The sequence below is a fragment of the Ascaphus truei genome, chromosome 7 (genome assembly GCF_040206685.1).
Source record: "Ascaphus truei isolate aAscTru1 chromosome 7, aAscTru1.hap1, whole genome shotgun sequence".
Classification (NCBI taxonomy): Eukaryota; Metazoa; Chordata; class Amphibia; order Anura; family Ascaphidae; genus Ascaphus; species Ascaphus truei.
The window spans coordinates 73028779-73050734 of NC_134489.1; the positions used below are offsets into that span (position 1 = coordinate 73028779).

Sequence of the window (21956 nt, forward strand, 5' to 3'; positions counted from 1 at the left end):
CAAGCCAACTGGAATAAATAGCACCATCTAGTGGTGTTTGGATGAGCTGATTTATTGATATTGAACATATATAATAAATAATTTGGGGTTGTTTGTTTTACATGTGCAAAAATTAGTAACAGAATTACTGGTCAAATATAATGCAAGTCTGCCTAGCTGTTTTCCTCCGTATTTACACAGATTCTATTGTGGGTAGACCGTTATCTTATTATATTATCTTGGTATAGATCCACTCTCACTATACAGATCAAAAAATGAAGTCTTGACATCATAAAAGGAAGCAGACGATCACAAACCAAACGTACATACGGAGAGTCGCGTTGGTGGAGATACAAAAAATACAGACTAGTCAAGCTACTAAGATTATACAAGTTAAACTCCTAGGCTTCTGGGGAGGATTGTTGCGTTGTTAATTATTTTTAATCAAGAGAAGTTCTTAACCAGAGTAGTTGCACTTAAGCTTTCAAGACCTTACAAATATTTTCTTCAAGTATGTCTTCTGCTTCTGCATCATAACGCTCATTTTTATATTAAAAATGTATAACAACCTGCAATTAAAGTTCACATTTGTCCGGAACCAACAGATTAACAGGGTATTTACAGTATATAGTCTATTGACTGCTTATTTTTGTCGGCTTTTATTTTGATGTTTGAGATGATTTTATATGTGAATCTGCCTTTCACAGTGGTGTTGAAGTCGGTGTCGGTGCAGTTAAAGTTGATGTAGAAGCTCTCATTGTAATGGCAGAAGCATTTCAAGCTGTTTGCCTCCTATGCTTGTCTGTTTTGGCAAATGACATCAGTAGCATTATGAAAAGTGTGGAAAACAGGAAACGTGCAATCTATACTCTCCAATGAGGCAGCAGCCAGTCAGCGGCCATGAGAAAGTTATAAATAAATCAACCCTGAGTTTCTGCAAGTATATGTTCCTCCTCTTCATACTTTTTGTTACTTTCCTGCACTATTGCTACTGAAGTTTTTCCACCGAAACCATCTCGAACAAGTTCTAGGAATTTACAGGTGACTTTCCATTTATGCCATAAGTTTTGGATGAATTTTTGAGTAGGCGACAATACTCGAGATGAATGGCTCACTATTACACTGATTGTTTTGGGTTGTATTTTCTCATGTACGTGCAAATATGTGACATCACACAATCCATGTGGCATAGATTCTAAAAACGAACTTAACATATACATAGTGCAGTCCATTGCAATGTGCTGTTTAGGTTAAGTTTATTTATAGAGTGTGTTTTGGCACACCAAGCCTGTGGTGTAGAGGTAGAGCAATGGTACCTGTATATGAAAGGTCCTGGGTTCCTGTATGATATGGTATCATTTATCATTTCTAAATTATAAAATATAAGTAAAATAACAATTTATAAATTATATAATAAAATAATAATATTTTTTATATATATGCCATATCATACAGGAATAGACACTATAGTGATGACATAACCACAAAACAATGCACTGTTCCCTTTGATATTATTGTTGCTGGTGATTTTGTCCCACGGCTTGACTTCCAGGGGTATAATTTAACTTAAACTGCAAATGAGTCATTTGTAAAGTTCCAGGTTTCCCCATGTCGTTTAATTCTCGACACCGGTTTCCTGGAATAGAAAACAACAAACATGACACATCTATTCAAAGCACAGAATATTAGTCTGGTGTTCCTCCGGTAACAGTGGGAATCTCCTCCACATAGTCATTGATGTAAAACGGTTAAGCTTCTTGTTCTTATGGAATATTGAGATGAATAATTGACACCAATATGATCATCTCAAGGGTTCCAGCCATTCACATTACATTGCAAATGGTTATATTTGACAACTTCCAAATACAGGGTATGAAATTCATAGGCTTCAATTGTTTTTAGACATTGATATCCAATTGATGATTCCAGAACAGGATAGTGATGTGTTTAATCATGATAAACATAGATTTTGGTTCAGATTCACGTATTTCTACATTTCAAAACATTTGCCATGTCTGAAATGAAGCTTCAGATAGAAGAAAAAAGTTATCAGTTTCTATCTGAACCTCACAGCGGGTGAATAAAAACCTAGTGAATCTGTGGAATACACTGTAAACACAAGTTATTAATAGTTGCATAGACAATGATACTTATTTGTTTTGCCCTCCAATGAATACATCCAGACTTGTATTTTGAACATGGTTGAATCCCTTTGTTTGAAAATGACGTTAAGCTTGAAAGTGCTGGTTCTGCCATTACTGTAGTGTATTTGTTTCCATTAAATAATTTGTCTTACACTTTTCTTTATATTATTTTTTTTTCTCAAGTCTCTTATTAATGCTTTATTTTTGTTGCTTCAGATAATGATGAATACAGACCTCCTGTATGGAAATCCTATTGTAAGTATCCATCAGTATTACAAATCATGTTTCATTTTTTTTTATCTCGAACTGATATCCCAAAAGATCAATCTAATCAATTAACTTTCTGACAGCAAAGTGGCGGTTTTTAGCTTAAGCATGTTATGCAAATTGTCATAAGCAAATGCTAGTGTTCAAAATCGGATGTTCTAATAGCATTTACTCGAGGACATGGGAAAATGAGAACATAACCTGTTGAGACCCTGTGATTCACACACACAGTTTTATAGCTTTCCCCTACTCATTAGCCCCACATACTCTCCTGCTAGCCTAATTAATGTTAGTGCTGTGCTAGTTTTGTCCGTTAACAAAGAAAGTTGGAGTTACAAATTAAGTGTAGTGCTTATGGCCAACTAACTACTATTCAATACAATTGGACTAAACCTATAGGAACGCAATGCATCACTTGCAATTGTAGCAGTGTAATAGAGACTGTAATTACTTGTATGTTCACTAACTTCTATACTGCTACAGTTAATAATACAAGTCTCTATTTTTGTTCACAGTATATCAGTTGCAACAGGAAGCTCCTCACCCCAGAAGAATCACCTGTACACGTGAGGTGGGTATTTTCTCTCCTCCAATCCTTCTGCTGGTTTTCCACTAAATTGCAGTGTTAGTGTGTGGGTATAAATGTCATCCTCATCATTCGGCCTTGTAAAGTCACTGCTGAATGAAGGTCTTCCCAACGATCTTCCAGGCACTGCAGTTGTAAGTCTCTCTCCTCCATATTGCTTCAATAATTTGTGATTTCAAATTCCCATCTTACTTTTGGACTTGGTCTTTTGATATCCCTTGGAATCCAGTTGAGTACCATCTTTGTCCAACGATGGTCATTTCTTTTTTTTCTTTATGTTTGGCCCACTGCCATTGAATTTTTTTTTCCACCCTTGTAATGATCTCTTTGACTTGTTTGCTTTCAAACCCATTCTTTCTTATTCCTGTCTCTTCTGGGAATACCCATCTCTCCATCCTACTTTTAGTTGTCTAAAACTTCAAAATTTATTTTAATATGTGGAGGTCCAGGTTTTGTATCCTTGTGTGAGCACAGGCGAAATACACTGATCAAACCCTTTGCACTTGAGGGACAGTATAAGGTTCCCTTGAAAGATTGTCCTGTTTCTTCCAAATGTGCGCCATCCCATATTAATTCTCCTATTGATTTCATTAGGAAGGTTCCCATCCTTTGATACTTGCTGACTTAGACACAGTTTTTGACTTCATCTAGTTCTATTCCATTGATTTGGATCTTTGTAGAGCTGATGTATTGAACATCACATTGGTCTTTATGAGATTTCATATGAAGGCCACTTTTTAACTTAGGCGAGTTCTCTAATTTTGTTTCTGAAGGACTTGTGGCAAACATAATCTTGTCTGCAAATAGTAGGTGACAGAACTATTCTCTGTTTATTTTGTTGCCTATTTCTTCCCAATTCCATGTCTTGAACAATGTTTCAAGTGTTGCTGGGAAAAGATTTGGTATAATGGAGCTCTATCAAGAGGCACGTGTGCACTGACGCAGTGACATAAACAGCATTTTTTTTATCCCGTCTGAAACGCCACATATATTTATGAAGTGTATTTCTACTAGTTTGACAGATGCTGCGTAGTATTCTGTGATAAATCTGAAGTGCTCAATCTGACTTTGGTGTGGAAACGTTGAGCTCCTCCAGTTGAATTTCAATTACAAGTGGAGGGACTAACAGACGTAGGAATTTATTTGACTAAATCGTATCAAACCTTATATGAATATAACTACCCTAGTTTATTTAAAAAAAAAAAAAAATAAATCTCCTGGATTGGGAGAAATATTAGATCTCCTGGTTTGGCAGAATCTGCTCCATAAAAATACATTTTCTCCCGAGACTTGTATTTATTTTGTCAGACCCTTCCGATTTCTATTCCTCCAAAACAGGTTCTTTACATTTATTTGGCAAGGTAAGAGGCCCAGAATAGCCCAAGCAGTCTTATTAGCGCCTACATCAGGCAGTGGTCCCTGATTTTAAGAAAATACTTATTGGCAACCCATGCAAGACAAGTCATTCATTTATTGGCACTCTAACCCTAAATGTTACACATGGGTTGATATTGAGGAAGCCTCATCTAAACCGATTTCTTTGCCCTCTTGGATCTGTATATCTGAGCTGCAACTTCCAGAATACTATTCTCCTTCCTCAACTATAAAATTCACCCTCCATATAACTAATCTGGCAAGGAAAAAGTTTAAACTCCTTGTCCCTCTTGAAATTGATCCCCCTATTTGGTAATCCTAACTTCAAACCAGGTAAGTCACCCAGAGGTTTCGAACATTGGAAGAGTCGGGGGATCTAATAGTAAAAAGGGAAATTGCTTGATTTTCAAAGGGTTCATGGACAAATTAAAATTAGATTCTTCTGAAGTATTACATTTTCTGCAAATCGGGAATTTTGTGATTCAGGGTCCTTGCTTACACGGATAATATGAACTTAGGCTGTGGCCGCAGCTGAACGAGCCTTACGGCGTGCACGCCACACACACCAGAGCACAGCCCTCTATATGGGGCAGGCCCCAGTTGCCGTGTGTGCATGGGCTTGCAAAGCGCGAAGACGCGACCGCTGAAAGGGAAAACAAGGAATTTGTCTTTCCCTGCAGCGACGCAGTCACATGGTTGACTAGCAACCTATGGTTGTGCTGATAGTGTAGACCGTCATGGCCACGTCGTGCCTCCGTCCATCTGTCATGGCTGCGCCCCGCGCATCCCATCGCTACCTCTAGACCGCAGATTGCGGATTTTACCTGTGCATGCGCTGTCAGGCACTCTGACGCGCGTGCAGCCATGGCCAATGGGGACTTAGCCGTAGAAAGTTTTATGTAAAAGGAAGCTGTACCATAAGTCTGATATCCTCTTTTATATCATGAGCTAGATTTATATGGAGGATCCCCGGCTCATGGCTATATGACTAGATGGGACGAGGATCTCCAGGTAGAGATTACGTGCGAGGACTGGGAAGGTATTTGTGAAATTGACAGCCAAGCCATCGATCTGTACCACTATTAAGGAGAATGCCCACAAACTCCTGTTTAGGTGGTATGTGACCCCTAAGAGATTAAGTCTCATATACCTGGGAGTCTCCGATAAATGTTGGTGACATGATCCATATCTGGTGGTCTTGCAAACCTTTTGAAAACCAGACCCCACACTTAATTAAACGTAGTGAACACATCATAACTGCAGCGCGATGCTCTATTGCTGCCGGCTGGAAAAAAAAGAGACGACCCCATTTTTTAGTCTGATCACCCAAAAGATTCACGAAATAATGTTGGAGGAGAAACTGTGAGTGTTCCTAAAACATAACACAAAATCCTTTAATAAAATGTGGGGCCCCTGGATCAACTAGAATACTTTTTGGGTTTTCATGTGATCTTTTACCGCAGGGGCCCTCCACTTTTTGGGTACGAGGCTCTGGAACCTTTCCCCCCTCATTTTGCTCCAAGGTATAATCGTTTGTTTCTCTGCTTTCTTTGTTTTGAATTGGCTGTACAGTATATATTTGTGGATTAAAACAAATTTAAGATATAATCCCGACACTGTTACCTGCTGTGATTCACATTGTTGATGGAATATTTACTTTCCCCTTGTCCCTCACCCCTCTTTATTTTCTGTTCCCCATCCCTTTATAACGTTTCAATATAATCGGAGTTAAAAAAGGTGGTACAAGTATTTTTTATTTTTTTTAAGGTGAAAGGAAAAAAACATACAGAAAAGTAATGTAACACAGATTTTTTGTCTTTTCAATACGTAGACCTGCACCAATATACAGATGTAACCCTGCCGTAACTCTTCCCACTTGCTCCATAAATCGCTTATCGCAGGCAGACGCAAATATCCCTCAAAAAGGTTCATCTGACATTAATACATAGACACTGCCTGGCGCAGGTATATTTGGCGCCAGTTACAACAAAACAGCGATGTTGTGCGCCAGAATTAGCCCTTTGACCAATAGAGTCCATGGTGTCTGTCTGTTGCACTGCTTTGCTGATCCTTATCTTGCTTGTATTTTCATGCAATGTAATGGTGTGGCATTCTTGTAAATGTTCTGTAAAATATCAATGTACACTTCTTCAACACTGTATTCTTAATAAATTAAAACGACTGAGGTATAGACCGAATCAAATGCTTTTTCGTAATCTACAAATCCTAAAATGTGTGACTTGTTTTAGTTCGGCAAATCCGTTCTTGCACGACTTGGATGTGATCCATTGTTTTATATTCACTGGGAAATGCTACTTGTTCTCTAGACTGGGTAAAGTCCAGGATCTGTTGCAGCCAATAAGTGATTGGACTGATTGGTCTGTAGTTCTTGACGACTTGTTTGTCTCCTTGGGAGCCTGCCCATTCTTCGTGGATTTTATTGCCTTTGTACAAGATATTTGTACGGATATTACAAATTATAGGCTAAAGCTGGTAAATTCTGGGCATTATTGAAATCTGATTGGTTACAATTCCGGGCATTATCCAATCAGTAATGGCCCGGAATTTTTGGTACCCATCCAAGTTTTTCAGCCAATCGGCTTTCAGTTCTCATTCACAAAAGAGTGAGATCAGCTCTTAGACAGGGGGTGTGATTGGATAGGAGGCAGCAGGAAGGCACTGACTCCTCCCCCACCCTTCCTACAGAGAGCTCCACACAGGAGAGTGGGGGGAAAAGTTTGTGTGTTTTGTGGGTGTAAAGGGGGCCAGCAGAGTGTTTTATTGGTGTCTGCTGTGTGGGTGTAGAGGAGGGGGGGGGGGGGGAGGCTGCAGAGTGTGTGTGTCTTCAGTGTGTTTTTGTGGGTGGAGGAGGGGTGCAGAGTGTTTTGTTGGTGTGTGTGTGTGTGTGTCTGCAGTGTGTGGGTTTACAGGGGGCTGCAGTGGGTGTAGGGAGGCTGCTGCTGGTGTGTTTTTGTGGATGTAGAGGGGGCAGCAGTCTGTTTTGTTGGTTTGTGTGTGCCTCTGCAGTGTGTTTTGTGGGTGTAGAGGGGGGCTGCTGTGTGTGCGTAGGGGGGCAGTGTATGTACAATTTCCCTTTAATAAACTTGCAGTAAAAGCATAAGAATGTAGACAATGCTGATAAAAATCAATATGACTACAAAAATTGATCTTTTTTTATGAAAAATGTAAAAAAAAAGAAAAGCCTACATTTAGCCTATAATAGTAATAATCACCTAAGAACAGGGCATTATTGGCCAGTAATGCCCTGTTCTTAGGGGATTATTACTTGAGTAACACCCGGGAAAGAGTCCCTGGTAGAGCACTCTTGGGGGGCACAGATGGGTGGGACAATGTATAATCCAAACAAATATCCATTCATATGCAAAAAATGAAAAATAACATTTTAATCAAATAATTATAAATTCAGGGCATAAAATATATACAATTAAAACACTGGTGGTGGGTATGGCTATACAAACATTGTCTGGCTCCTCCTAAGCCAAACAACCAAATATTATACACCGAAAGGGTTAATGTCCTTAAGGATAGTCCTAAAGGACATAGGATATACCTATTCGTAATGCAAATATATTCCCCCAATCAACATGGTTATAAAATAGGATATGTATCACATGCTAATTGTAGCATAGTATTCACTGTAGTAAATTAGCCTTTAAAGAGTCAAATCAAAAGCTATTGCAAGGACTCAATAAGTAACCACAGATACAAAATGCAGTATGCAACAAATATAGCAACAGTGTATCCCAATTCAACCCCTTCACAAGGTAACCAACTGCTGAGTTAGAGAAAAGTATCTAATTACATAACCATCACACAGATCTACTGTAAGTGTAGCAGTATAAGGCCTGGGACATAGTCCCACAGACCCCGCTGAGCTGTGCTGAGCCGCGCTGAGCAGGTGAACTTACCCCCTTCATCTGTGATCAGCGCGGCTTTAGCAGCTGCTTCCGCATGCGTGCGGAGGCTGAGAAATTCTGAGGAGACAGGCAAGTTTAAAATTTGCCGCTCAGGGGAGCGGAGGAGCGGTCACGTGACCGCTCACATCCAATGGGAGCGAGGGACTAGCCCCGCCTACCGCGACGCCTTCACCCCGCCCCCAAAGCATGCTCACTGCCTCGCCTGCCAGGACACAAAAAAGCTCCAGTTTGAGCAGGCGAGGCAGAGCAGGAGCGCGGATCAGCGCGGCCCGAGGCACCATGCCCGAGGCCTTAACCTCAGTGTGCAGTCTGAAAATCGACTGCAGTGAAAATGGTATGTCACGGCAGTGTAATACATTGCAATATGGTGCGTGAATGGGTGATCAGTGTCACACAGAAAAATAGGTGTAGTGTGGTCAGAAGCTGCTCTTAAGTATTTTTGCAGCACACACTGCTCAAGAATGATACATATAAAAAGTCCCGCCGGTTTTCAACCCGTTCCTTCCGCTGTGCTAGTACACGTGTGCAGCCTTCCCCACCACCGACGTCACCAACAGGACGTCATCTAAAACTGACGGCAATCGAGCGTTTCGCGTAGCTGCTGCGCTTCTTCAGGGTGGCAGGCGTGATGATGGTTAACTCCCTGTAGCTTTTTATACCCTGAGAAGGGGGTGTGAGGCAGTGTCTCAGGTGTTCCAAGTCATCTCTATGGTGACTGGCATTATTAAATATACCGTTTTGAATGGAACCTATTGTTCATTTTATACTATGAATGGTTAGTTTTGCTAGTAAGTGTATATGACACTCCTGCTATTTGATTCCATAGAGGAATTGAATTATCCAGATTGGTTTGTACTTCCTGCAATCATAGGATAATGTACATGGATGAAAACAAGATGAATTTTAATATTCATTTCAAATCCAGAATAAAATATTCCGATCAGTGCATATATCGGTATTAGGGTTTATGATAAGATATTCAAATGGGGAAACATCAACTATCCGGAATGTAATAAAGCTTGTGGGATGCAGATATCACAGCAGGTGGATTATCATATACTATATACATGATATACATATAGGAAAACATATTCCAAAAATCTTTAGGTGATTTATATATAAAAAAAATTATAAAAAGTTTTTTTTACATTTTTGATAAGTAAACAATGAGTAAATTCACTTCCTTGATCTTACAATTAGTAAACAAGTGGACGACACACTAGCTACAACTATCTACCTTAAGACCACCTCGACCAATAGTCGCTTAAGGGTGGATAGCCATCATCCACATCACATGATAACGAATATACCTACAGGTCAATTCCTGAGGTTGCGACGGAATTGTTCCAGCCTGACGGAATACAACATGCAAGCAAGGGACATGAGTCAAAGGTTTCAAGAAAGAGGACACAGCAAGGTGTCTATTAAGAGAGCGTATACAAGAGCTAGGACTACCCCCATGGATAAACTTCTGACCAGTGGACAGAGACCAATCAAAAATAACGATAACCACGTCATAAGATATATTGGTACATTTAACAACCAATGTAATACTACTGTCTTGCCACTTACCGAGGGGTGTGTAGAACTATTCATCCCCTGCTTTTCAAATTAGACTTTACATGTAGAATCTACAAAAACTACTCCATGGTGATGGTTAGAAAATGCATATAGAATAGAAAGAAGCAAGATTTACAGATAAAAACAGATTCATCTCAGTTGCATAAGTGTTAAACCCCTTTGCAGCCCTAAATCCGCTCGGGTGCAAAATAATTGTTTAATAGGTCACAAAATGAATGAAATGGTTTCAGTCTGTGTTTTAATCGACGGTTTAACTTGTAGATCCTTTCCTTCAGGTATATAAAGACTTTCAAACTGCAACTCGCATAGTGATCTAGCAAAGCAACCATGAAGACCAAGGAGCTTTCGAAACCACAAAGTCAGGGATATAGTGGTAGAGAGGCACAGAGGCGGGAAGGGTACAAGAAAATTTGAAAGGTGCTGATTATCCCCCTCATCACAGTGAAATCCATCTTTAAGAATTGGAAGATGCATCATACCACCCAGACACTTCTCCGATCCGGTCGCCCTCCCAAACAGAGTAGCCAGGCAAGCAGAAAACTAATTAGAGATGTGACTCTGAAGCCAACAATGTGTAACGCCTGTATGCCCGCAGACCTGGCCAGTCCCCAGTACTGAGGTGGGTAAACGTATAACACGCACCCACAGCAGTGAGGGCATGCCCGGAGTGTGGTAAAGTGCGATGCCGGGCCTGGTGAGAAAGGGTTAACGATATACTTGCTGAGTCCGGGGTTCCAGAAGTCAGAGGGTCAATATCCAAGAGCCGTGGGTCTAGGGCAGGAGAAAGCAGCGTAGTGAGGTCCAAAGCCGAGTCCAGAGATAGCGAGGTACACGTAGTCAAACAAGAGCCGAGATCAAATCCAAAGGTATCCGGCAGGGATAGGAACAAGAGCTGTAACAGAGAACAGAGCTTGGCATAGACAGCTGCACACAGGAGTCACAGAAGAGCTATGCAGAGCGAGGAAGTAGAGGGCAGACTGGGGTTATAAATGCAGGAGGACCAATGGTAGCAAGGGGTGGAGCGGAGGCCTGTCTGAGTGATCCCAGGGATAGGTCCAGGTGAGCAGGGAGGGATTCAGAGAGGTGAGTAGTTGAAATCGCCTGCAGCCGATGGGGGGCGGAGCCAGCGGCACGGGAGGACGAGTAAGAGGATCGGGTGCGCGCGCACTCTGTAAGCTTGCCGTGCGCGTGCCCCGGCCGCACTGGTTGCTGAGGTGACGGGAACCCGCTGAGAGGCGCGTGTCCCCCGATCCCTTACACAATGCCCTTGAGAGCTCTGCAAAGTTCTGTGTCTGAGATGGGTGTCGGTGTTCACGCATAAACTAATCTGGTATCTACACAAAGCTGGCCTGTATGGACGGGTGGCAAGAAAGATGCTTCTCTTCAGCGGGGACTGGGAAGATTGTCAGGCTAGAGGGGAGAATGGATGGTGCAAAGTACAGGAGAATCCTAGAGGAAAACCTGTTTTGAATCAGCCAAGACTCAAACTAGGGACGAAATTCACATTTCAGCAGGACAATGACCCGAAGCGCAAAGCCCCACTGCTGGAGTGGTTGAACAAGAAGAGAATTAAGGTTCTTGAGTAGCCCTGTCAAAGTTCTGAGTTGGACCCAATTGAACATTATGACGAGAACTTGATGATTGCAGTCCAACGACGATCCCCCAGCAAACTCATCAGAACTGGATCAATTTAACTCTGAAGAATGGGCAAAAATGCCACTATCCTACTGTGCAAAGCTAGTAGAGACCGATCCAAAAAGACTCTCAGCCGTAATTGCTGCTTCTCCCAAGTACTGACTTAAGGGTAAATACTTATGCAGCCAGTACATTTAATTTTGTACATTTCCTTTGCTGACATTTAACTTCCTTGTCATATAATAAGTGTTCAGTTTAACCGCTAGAGCTTCTTGCTTTGAATAAAAAAAAGTTTGCTTGAAAATCTGTGCAGACATTATTTAAAGAAACAACAAAGGGGTAGGGAGTGATCACAGGACCATACTAATTGAATAAAGTAATTGAATACGTGAATAAGGTAATCAAATGGTGGGTGCAAACTGTGAACTGAAAAGTGAATCAGAAAAAGGGGAAGGGGAAACACAAAATGAATGTGCCCCCTAAAAGAATTCACTTAAATGCACACCAACAAAGTGTAAAAGTTCACTTTTAATTTACTTAAAACATATATTACCAAAGAATTGTGTACTGTGAGTTTAAAAATATATTAAATCAACGCTATCAAGCATCCGTGTCATCAATTGTAGGATTATACTATCCCAGTTGACCACTTAATGTTGGTGGGATATAGAGGACAGAGGATGCTGTGAGTCAGGGTATTAACCCCTCTGGAGCAACTGTGAGACCAGATGGTAAGTGTGTATATATATGTACAAGTCAGCGACCGGTAGATTAAATATCTAGCTAGCCTGCTATGTTTGATATCAGTACGCACTTCAATGAAAAATTGAACAGTGTGTTAGAATGCGAGTGCTTAAGTGATAGAGCTGGCACGTGCAGTGATAATGATAGTAAATTCACAGCATAATGAAACTGCCAGCCACAGCAATATTAGGGTGAGTCCACAGTGGAGTACTGTGAGAACACCTCACATGGAGTGCAGGAAATGCAGGCACACTGACTGTGAAAATAAATAACTGACTACTGGGGTCTACACAGATAGAACCAGGAGACTGCAGACACTACATTAAAACAGCTCCAAGTAGGAGACTGACAACATTGCGTGTCCCACGCGCGTTTCCCTCCAGCAACGGAGCTTCTTCAGGGACAAATTGAAGTGCGTAGTGATATCAAACATAGCAGGATAGCTAGATATTCAATCTATCGGTCGCTGACTTGTACATATATATACACACTTACCATCTGGTCTCAAAGTTGCTCCAGAGGAGTTAATACCCTGACTCACAGCATCCTCTGTCCTCTATATCCCACCAACATTAAGTGGTCAACTGGGATAGTATAATCCTACAATTGATGACACGGATGCTTGATAGCGTTGATTTAATATATTTTTAAACTCATATTACCAAAGAATTGTGTACTGTATGTTTTAAGTAAATTTATTAAAAGTTAACTTTTACACTTTGTTGGTGTGCATTTAAGTGAATTCTTTTAGGGGGCACATTCATTTTGTGTTTCCCCTTCCCCTTTTTCTCAGACATTATTTAAAATTCAACTAAATGTGACATTGGTACAGGGTGAATACTTCTGCAAACCACTGTATGCTCCTTTATTTCCCCTTAAGACCTATGACATCGAGGAGAGAGAACAAAAGTTTTCCAGTTTGGAGAAATGTACATGTCCATATTGTTTTTTATTTTTTACTCCCCCCCTTCCCTCTGAGGGTACCTTTTAAAGTGTCAATATTTAAACAAGCAAAAATTGTACTTAAACATGTGCTTTTATATACCATATTTGTCAATATGCTTTTTTACAGTTAGGCTACATTTGAAAAATTATTAAACCAACATTTCACTTATTTAAGAGAAAAAAATCTACAAAATGGAAAGCTGCTAGATGATTTCATAATTAAAATAACTGATTAGCATGAAAAATAGAAAGTAACGTTTACTTAAAGTAGCAGTATGTGCTTCTTAGTCTATAATGTTTATTTATTTATTTTTTATTTCTCTTACCTGAAACCTGAGGATCCCCTGGAGCTGACCCGTTGTTCCTCAGCCTCCGGGATTCCTGGTCCTTGCGGTACCCTCATTGGGGAAGGAATATTTGCCCACCGAACACAAACATAGCCACGGAGTGAGGACTTGCTCTGGTGGCTAATAGAAAGTTGGAACGTCATCAGGCGCTGCTACTTTCTATACGTGGCTTCAAGGCTATATTTTTCGCTTTGTGTGTCAAACCTGGCACCAAAAACCTACTAATCTCGGGGTGTCCTCGGAGGCCTTGGAACCACAGATTAGCTCAGAGGGTCCCTCTGGTACAAGTAAGAAAAGAAAAATTTGGAGCGATGCTTTCTCCTCATGGGGACGTGAATGGTGGTGTGTGTGAGAGCATCTGTTTGTATGTGGTATGTTCTCTGTATGTATTCCATTCTGTCTGTCTCAATTCTCTCCTTTTTTTGCCAACATCTGGAATTTCTGTTGCCTTTCTTGCCCCTTTTTTCTCTCTCCTGCACCCACCATCCCTATTTGAGTCCTGCAGTAATTTTTTCTCCATCTCGCACTCCGTTCTTTACTTGTCCCCCACATCCCTCACAATCTTGCTATTTCCCACCTCTACATCACTCCTATCTCTCCCCCTTCTTCCTCGACGTTCCTTTCCTACAACCTTGTCATACTTCCCCTTGCAAAAGATTATTAACGTTTGAGTCTGTCGCGCTACATCCTGACCGGTGTCACCCAGTCACGACTCGCGCTCCTCCTTTCTCTTCATGCACGCAGCAGTTTGTAGGGCAAAAGAGGGAATGAAGGTGCTCAGTCTGCGAAGAGATGACAGGACCGATGTTGAATGCAGCATGGGTCAGAACACAGCTGTCACTGCAGAGCCTTCAGGTGCATCTTGGTGGAGAGTAGTATACGTTTTCCAGCAGTGCAGAGAAACCTCTATAACGCATAATAATAGCATGTTCTTGTATAGCGCTGCTAGTTATACGTAGCGCTTTACAGAGACATTTTGCAGGCACAGGTTCCTGCCCCGTGGAGCTTACAATCTATGTTTTTTTGTGCCTGAGGCACAGGGAGATAAAGTGATTTGCCCAAGGTCACAAGGAGCCGACACCGGGAATAGAACCAGGCTCCCCTGCAACAATCTCAGTGTCAGTCAGTGTCTTTACTTACTGAGCCACTCCCTCTCCCGGGTTAAACAGGGGGGCGTGCGATTAACTGTGGGGGGCGCAGGGTTTACAGAGGTCCCGTGCGCTTCCGGAAGGCACTTAAATTAAGTGCCGGGGAAGCGGCGAAGGCCTCAGTAAACCTTACTTACCGTGGGTCAACTGGCATCCGGAGACGCTGCGTCAAATGATGTAGCGGGGTCATGTGACATCACGTTGCTATGCCATAGTTGCCAACGTGACGTCATGACGCCCAGACGCCGGGAACCACGGTGAGAAGGAGGAGGAGGGAGGGAGCGCGCAGAGAGTAGGACAACTGGCAGGGGGGCGCAGGGGGAAAAGATTGCGCTCCCCTGGGTTAAAAAGAACTATTCTTTATAAACTCCATCAAACCATTCTCACTGCACACACCTGGTCATAAAAATCTGTTCTTGGAATTCCCCTTTGGATCTGCAAAGCTGTTTTGTAATATCTTCTCCCTGGCGGAATTTTTCAGCACAGATGATTTTTTTTTTTTTAATATCTCAAACCTTTTACTTGACGCATCTGTCACTTTGTTGCTTAGTGATGCAGAGAGCTCAGTTTAACGCTGGAGAAGGCGACGCGGCACTGAAGAAACACAGTATGAAAATAGGAATGTCACTTAAAAGACGAAGAACATACTGTAGGAAGGTAATTTATAGTCCTGCTTGCCATTGAGAAATCGGCATACAATCGCCTCCACCACTAGCTTATTTCTTCTGTACAAGGAAATGACAGCTATGTTTTATTCTGGCAGGAAAAAAAGGGGAATAAAAACAGCCATCGCCTGGCTACATCATAGAACAAGAATTGATGTGCGGAGCTTGATGAGGATTGTTAAAGCTGCAGTTCAACCCAATATGACCTATTTTGAAACTGAGCTCCATGTGCCTCTTAAGAAGATTGGCAGACTTATTGCATTTTTTTTTTAAGCTGGATTTGAGAATTAATTTACAGTACGAAAGCCCAACGCCTCCCAGTAAAGGGTCCACATGGCAACTCTTACCTGTTTGTTCTCACTTTCGCCTCTCGACCAGGCGGAACCCAGATGTTTTCCATGTGTACTACATAGAATCTGAAAACAATATCTTCTCTTAATCCTCTGCATTTAGTGACATTAGTAGACCTTAAAGACCCTATATCAGAGGAGTTTAGCAGCCATATTCATTTTGGCTTTTACATTTTTTAGGAATAAATACAGTTGAAAAAGTCAGTAAGAGACAAAACTGTACCTCCTACTGTACAGTATTCTGAAGAAATCTTAACTTAAAAATAAACATGCAGAGGGACTTACATTTTTTTTACTTGATTATAATTATATATATATTTTTATATATATATGTGTGTGTATGTGTGTGTATATATATATATATATATATATATATATATATATATATATATATATCTTATAATATATTATTGAAAGCACTGTATGCCTGCCTGCCTGGATGTCCGGTGGCCTGTCACTCCGCCTCAGGCCATGCCCGCCCCCCGCACACCTGTCATTGGTCAGCCATGCACGCCCCCCGCACCATGCCCGCCCCCGCACATCTGTCATTGGTCTGCGGCCAACAACACTGCCACACTGTGACAACCCTCACTGAGCTACACCACTGACACACTCTCCCACCCCTAACTGAGCTTTGGGAATCGCAGCACCTAACCCTCACTGCTCTGAGACATTTGCACCATTTTTGGGACCACGCTTCACAACTCTCAACAGAGAAAACCCTGACCATCTGCTACCAATCAGAATCAGGTACAGACTCTTTCCTCCATAAATATTTATTTCACCACTGCAAACATACACCGCACGATCACATCCACACACCGCCTCTTCAAAACACCCCCCCGGCCCACATCGCTGTCTGCTCCAGGCCTACCGACTCAGCATTAACCACCATTAAACACCCCCCCCCCCCCGCTCCTCACCTCCACAACGGACACCGCATGGAGCTCAGCATTAACCCCCCCCCGCCCCCGCTCCTCACCTCCACCGCATGGAGCTCATCATTAACCCCCCACCCCCCCGCTCCTCACATGGAGCTCATCCGGGGACATGCTGGCACAGCATTAACCCCCCACCCCCCCCGCTCCTCACCCCCCCCGCTCCTCACCTCCACCGCATGGAGCTCATCCGGGGACATGCTGGCACAGCATTAACCCCCACCCCCCCCTGCTCCTCACCCCCCCCCCCGCTCCTCACCCCCCCCGCTCCTCACCTCCACCGCATGGAGCTCATCATTAACCCCCCAAACCCCCCCGCTCCTCACCTCCACCGCATGGAGCTCATCCGGGGACATGCTGGCACAGCATTAACCCCCCACCCCCCCCGCTCCTCACCTACACCGCATGGAGCTCATCCGGGGACATGCTGGCACAGCATTAACCCCCCACCCCCCCGCTCCTCACCTCCACCGCATGGAGCTCATCCGGGGACATGCTGGCACAACATTAACCCCCCACCCCCCGCTCCTCACCTACACTGCATGGAGCTCATCCGGGGACATGCTGGCACAGCATTAACCCCCCACCCCTCACCTCCACCGCATGGAGCTCAGCCGGGGACATGCTGGCACAGCATTAACTCCCCACCCACCCAAACACCCACCCAAACAAAACAACCAACCACCCACCCAAACACCCACCCACCCGAACACCTACCCACCCAAACAAACACCCAAACACCCACCCACCCAAACACCCACCCACCCAAACATCCACCCACCCAAACATCCACCCACCCACCCACCCAAACACCCACCCAAACACCCACCCAAACACCCACCCACCCAAACAAACACCCAAACATCCACCCAAACACCCATCCACCCAAACACCCAAAAACACCCACCCACCCAAACACCCACCCACCCAAACACCCACCCACCCAAACAACCCACCCAAACCCCAACCCACCCACCCACCCAAACACCCACCCACCCAAACAAAACACCCAAACAAAAACACACCCACCCAAACACCCACCCACCCAACACCCAAAAACACCCACCCAAACACCCACCCACCCAAACACCCACCCAACACACCCACCCACCCAAACAACCCAAACACCCACCCACCCACCCAAACACCCACCCACCCACCCAAACACCCACCCACCCAAACAAAACACCTACCCACCCAAACACCCACCCACCCACCCAAACACCCAATAAACACCCACCCACCCAAACAAAAAAACACCCACCCACCCACCCACCCAAACAAACACCCAAACAAAAACAGCCACCCACCCACCCACCCACCCAAACACCCACCCACCCACCCAAACACCCACCCACCCAAACACCCACCCACCCAAACACCCAACCCACACACCCACCCAAACACCCACCCACCCACCCAAACACCCAACCCACACACCCACCCAAACACCCACCCACCCAAACACCCACCCACCCACCCAAACACCCACCCACCCACCCAAACACCCACCCAAACACCCACCCACCCAAACACCCACCCACCCACCCAAACAAAACACCCACCCACCCAAACACCCACCCACCCACCCAAACACCATTAATCCCCCCACCCACCCACCCAAACACCATTAATCCCCCCACCCACCCACCCAAACACCATTAATCCCCCAACCACCCACCCACCCAAACACCATTAATCCCCCAACCACCCACCCACCCAAACACCATTAATCCCCCAACCACCCACCCACCCAAACACCATTAATCCCCCAACCACCCACCCACCCAAACACCATTAATCCCCCAACCACCCACCCACCCAAACACCATTAATCCCCCACCCACCCACCCACCCAAACACCATTAATCCCCCACCCACCCACCCACCCAAACACCATTAATCCCCCACCCACCCACCCAAACACCATTAATCCCCCACCCACCCACCCAAACACCATTAATCCCCCACCCACCCAAACACCATTAATCCCCCACCCATCCACCCACCCAAACACCATTAATCCCCCACCCATCCACCCACCCAAACACCATTAATCCCCCACCCATCCACCCACCCAAACACCATTAATCCCCCACCCATCCACCCACCCAAACACCATTAATCCCCCACCCATCCACCCACCCAAACACCATTAATCCCCCACCCATCCACCCACCCAAACACCATTAATCCCCCACCCATCCACCCACCCAAACACCATTAATCCCCCACCCATCCACCCACCCAAACACCATTAATCCCCCACCCATCCACCCACCCAAACACCATTAATCCCCCACCCATCCACCCACCCAAACACCATTAATCCCCCACCCATCCACCCACCCAAACACCATTAATCCCCCACCCATCCACCCACCCAAACACCATTAATCCCCCACCCATCCACCCACCCAAACACCATTAATCCCCCACCCATCCACCCACCCAAACACCATTAATCCCCCCACCCACCCACCCAAACACCATTAATCCCCCCACCCACCCACCCAAACACCATTAATCCCCCCACCCACCCACCATTAATCCCCCCACCCACCCACACACCCACACACCCACACACCATTAATCCACCCACACACCCACACACCATTAATCCCCCCACCCACCCACACACCATTAATCCCCCCACCCACCCACCCACCCAAACACCATTAATCCACCCACCCACCCACCCACACACCATTAATCCACCCACCCACCCAAACACCATTAATCCATCCACCCACCCACCCACCCAAACACCATTAATCCATCCACCCAAAAAACACCATTAATCCACGCACCCACCCAAACACCATTAATCCACCCACCCAAACACCATTAATCCACCCACCCACCCAAACACCATTAATCCACCCACCCACCCAAACACCATTAATCCACCCACCCACCCACCCAAACACCATTAATCCACCCACCCACCCACCCAAACACCATTAATCCACCCACCCACCCACACACCATTAATCCCCCCACCCACCCAAACACCATTAATCCCCCCACCCACCCAAACACCATTAATCCCCCCACCCACCCACCCAAACACCATTAATCCCCCCACCCACCCACCCAAACACCATTAATCCCCCCAAGCACACACCCACCCAAACACCATTAATCCCCCCACCCACCCACCCAAACACCATTAATCCCCCCACCCACCCACCCAAACACCATTAATCCCCCCACCCACCCACCCAAACACCATTAATCCCCCCAAAAACACCATTAATCCCCCCACCCACCCAAACACCATTAATCCCCCCACCCACCCAAACACCATTAATCCCCCCACCCACCCAAACACCATTAATCCCCCCACCCACCCACCCAAACACCATTAATCCCCCCACCCACCCACCCACCCAAACACCATTAATCCCCCAAACACCATTAATCCCCCCACCCACCCACCCAAACACCATTAATCCCCCCACCCACCCACCCAAACACCATTAATCCCCCCACCCACCCAAACACCCACCCACCCAAACACCATTAATCCCCCTACCCACCCACCCACCCACCCACCCAAACACCATTAATCCCCCCACCCACCCACCCAAACACCCAAACACCCACCCAAACACCCTTAATCCCCCCACCCACCCAAACACCCACCCAAACATCCACCCAAACACCATTAATCCCCCCACCCACATTAACATACACTTAACAAAATTCCCCTCATATACATGTGCTTTCTACTGTTTTTCTTTTACAAATACAATTTTAAAATATATTACATAACATTCACATAACATTACAAGTTTACAATACAACATTTACACATACTTATTTACGGCTCACATCCCGGGCAACGCCGGGTCTCTCAGCTAGTATATGTATATATATATGTCGAAACAGCTGTCTGTGGGTGGGTTTTCTGGCTATGCACCTTAACCTTGGCTGTGCTCACAGCTGTGACCATGCAGCAAGCTTAAGCCCATAGGAAACTATGTTAAAACTGTTTTTTGAAGCAAAAAGTGGCACTGTGTGCTCATTTGCATGTCATTTCCCAGAATCCCTTGCTGCAGTGGAAGTGCTGGGTGATAATGGTGAAAGGCGGGGTTGCAGACCTGCCTAAGACATGCAGATGAGCATACAGTTGTATTTACATTTGCATATTTGCTTTGCTGTGGAGGGTTTTTGTCACTTTTTTTACTCACCATAACTTAACTCAGTATGGTAACCCCCATCCTTTAGCTTCTTTGCATAGCCAGTTAATCAACCCCACACTGATGAGACCCATTAAGGTCGAAACAGCTGTCTGTGGGTGGGTTTTCTGGCTATGCACCTTAACCCTGGCTGTGCTCAAAGCTGTGACCATGCAGCAAGCTTAAGCCTATAGGGAATCATGTTAAATCCCTTGCTGCAGTGGAAGTGCTGTATGCTGGGTGATAATGGGGAAAGGCGGGGTTGCAGACCTGCCTAAGACATGCAGATGAGCATACAGTTATATTTACATATTTATTATATTCATTCAAACATCTTTTCCTTTTTTGGTTTGTTTTCTTCATTACAATTTGTTTTATTGACCATTATAGTTAGTCCAATTTAAATAATTTCATTTTTTTTCACATTAATATCATAAAGTTCATCGGATTAATAATTTTGTATTTTTTTCCTCAACAATACAGTTTTTATTATATCTATTATGGTATCAATTAACATTTATTCAGTAGATTTAGCTATAATTACCATAGTATTTCTTTTATCATATTCAGTTCATTAATTCATAATTCTCTTGTTTTCTGTATTGTTCTTTTTGGGATGTATGTTGATGTTCTGTCTTATTTCAATCAATCCTCTACCTCAAAGACTTGCTCAATATGTTTTTAACACAGTCTATATTATGTTTCATTTTGTTTCACTAATAGTACTTGTATGTTTCAAATATGTTATTTATTATAGTTACACTGTGTCTTTGTTGATCCTGTTCAGTTTCAACTTTGCACTGTTTTGTATGTTGAATCACATTTGTTTGAATATTCTTTATCCTGTCTATAGCAGCCTCTCCGGCGACCAAGCAGTTAGACATCTTTCTGCGTCGCTCACCTGCTCCAGATCATCTTCAGGACAGGTCTTGTGGGCGGAAGCTGCTTTTGTCTCTTGAGAGACTGCTATTTAAGACGGGCTAATCAGAACACTGGTTACTCTTTGAAAAAGCTCCCCCACTGAGCGAAACGCGTTAGAGGAACTATCTTTTTCTTCCCTTTTTTTGGCTGTAATGCCCATTAATATAAAATTGTTGGAATTTTTATTGCCTCCAGCCCTGCAAATGTTTT

The 21956-nt window shown here is 44.1% G+C and overlaps 1 protein-coding gene across 2 annotated transcripts in view; it reads left to right on the top strand.

Moving 5' to 3' along the window:
* The window catches only part of CHN1 (chimerin 1), a 130328-nt gene that overhangs the window by 17711 nt on the left and 90661 nt on the right, over window positions 1-21956 (top strand). For both annotated transcript variants that reach the window (XM_075609021.1, XM_075609022.1), the window contains exons 3-4: window positions 2340-2378; window positions 2906-2961. In XM_075609021.1, the coding sequence (XP_075465136.1) occupies window positions 2340-2378; window positions 2906-2961 (95 nt within the window). The remainder of the gene's footprint in view (window positions 1-2339; window positions 2379-2905; window positions 2962-21956) is intronic.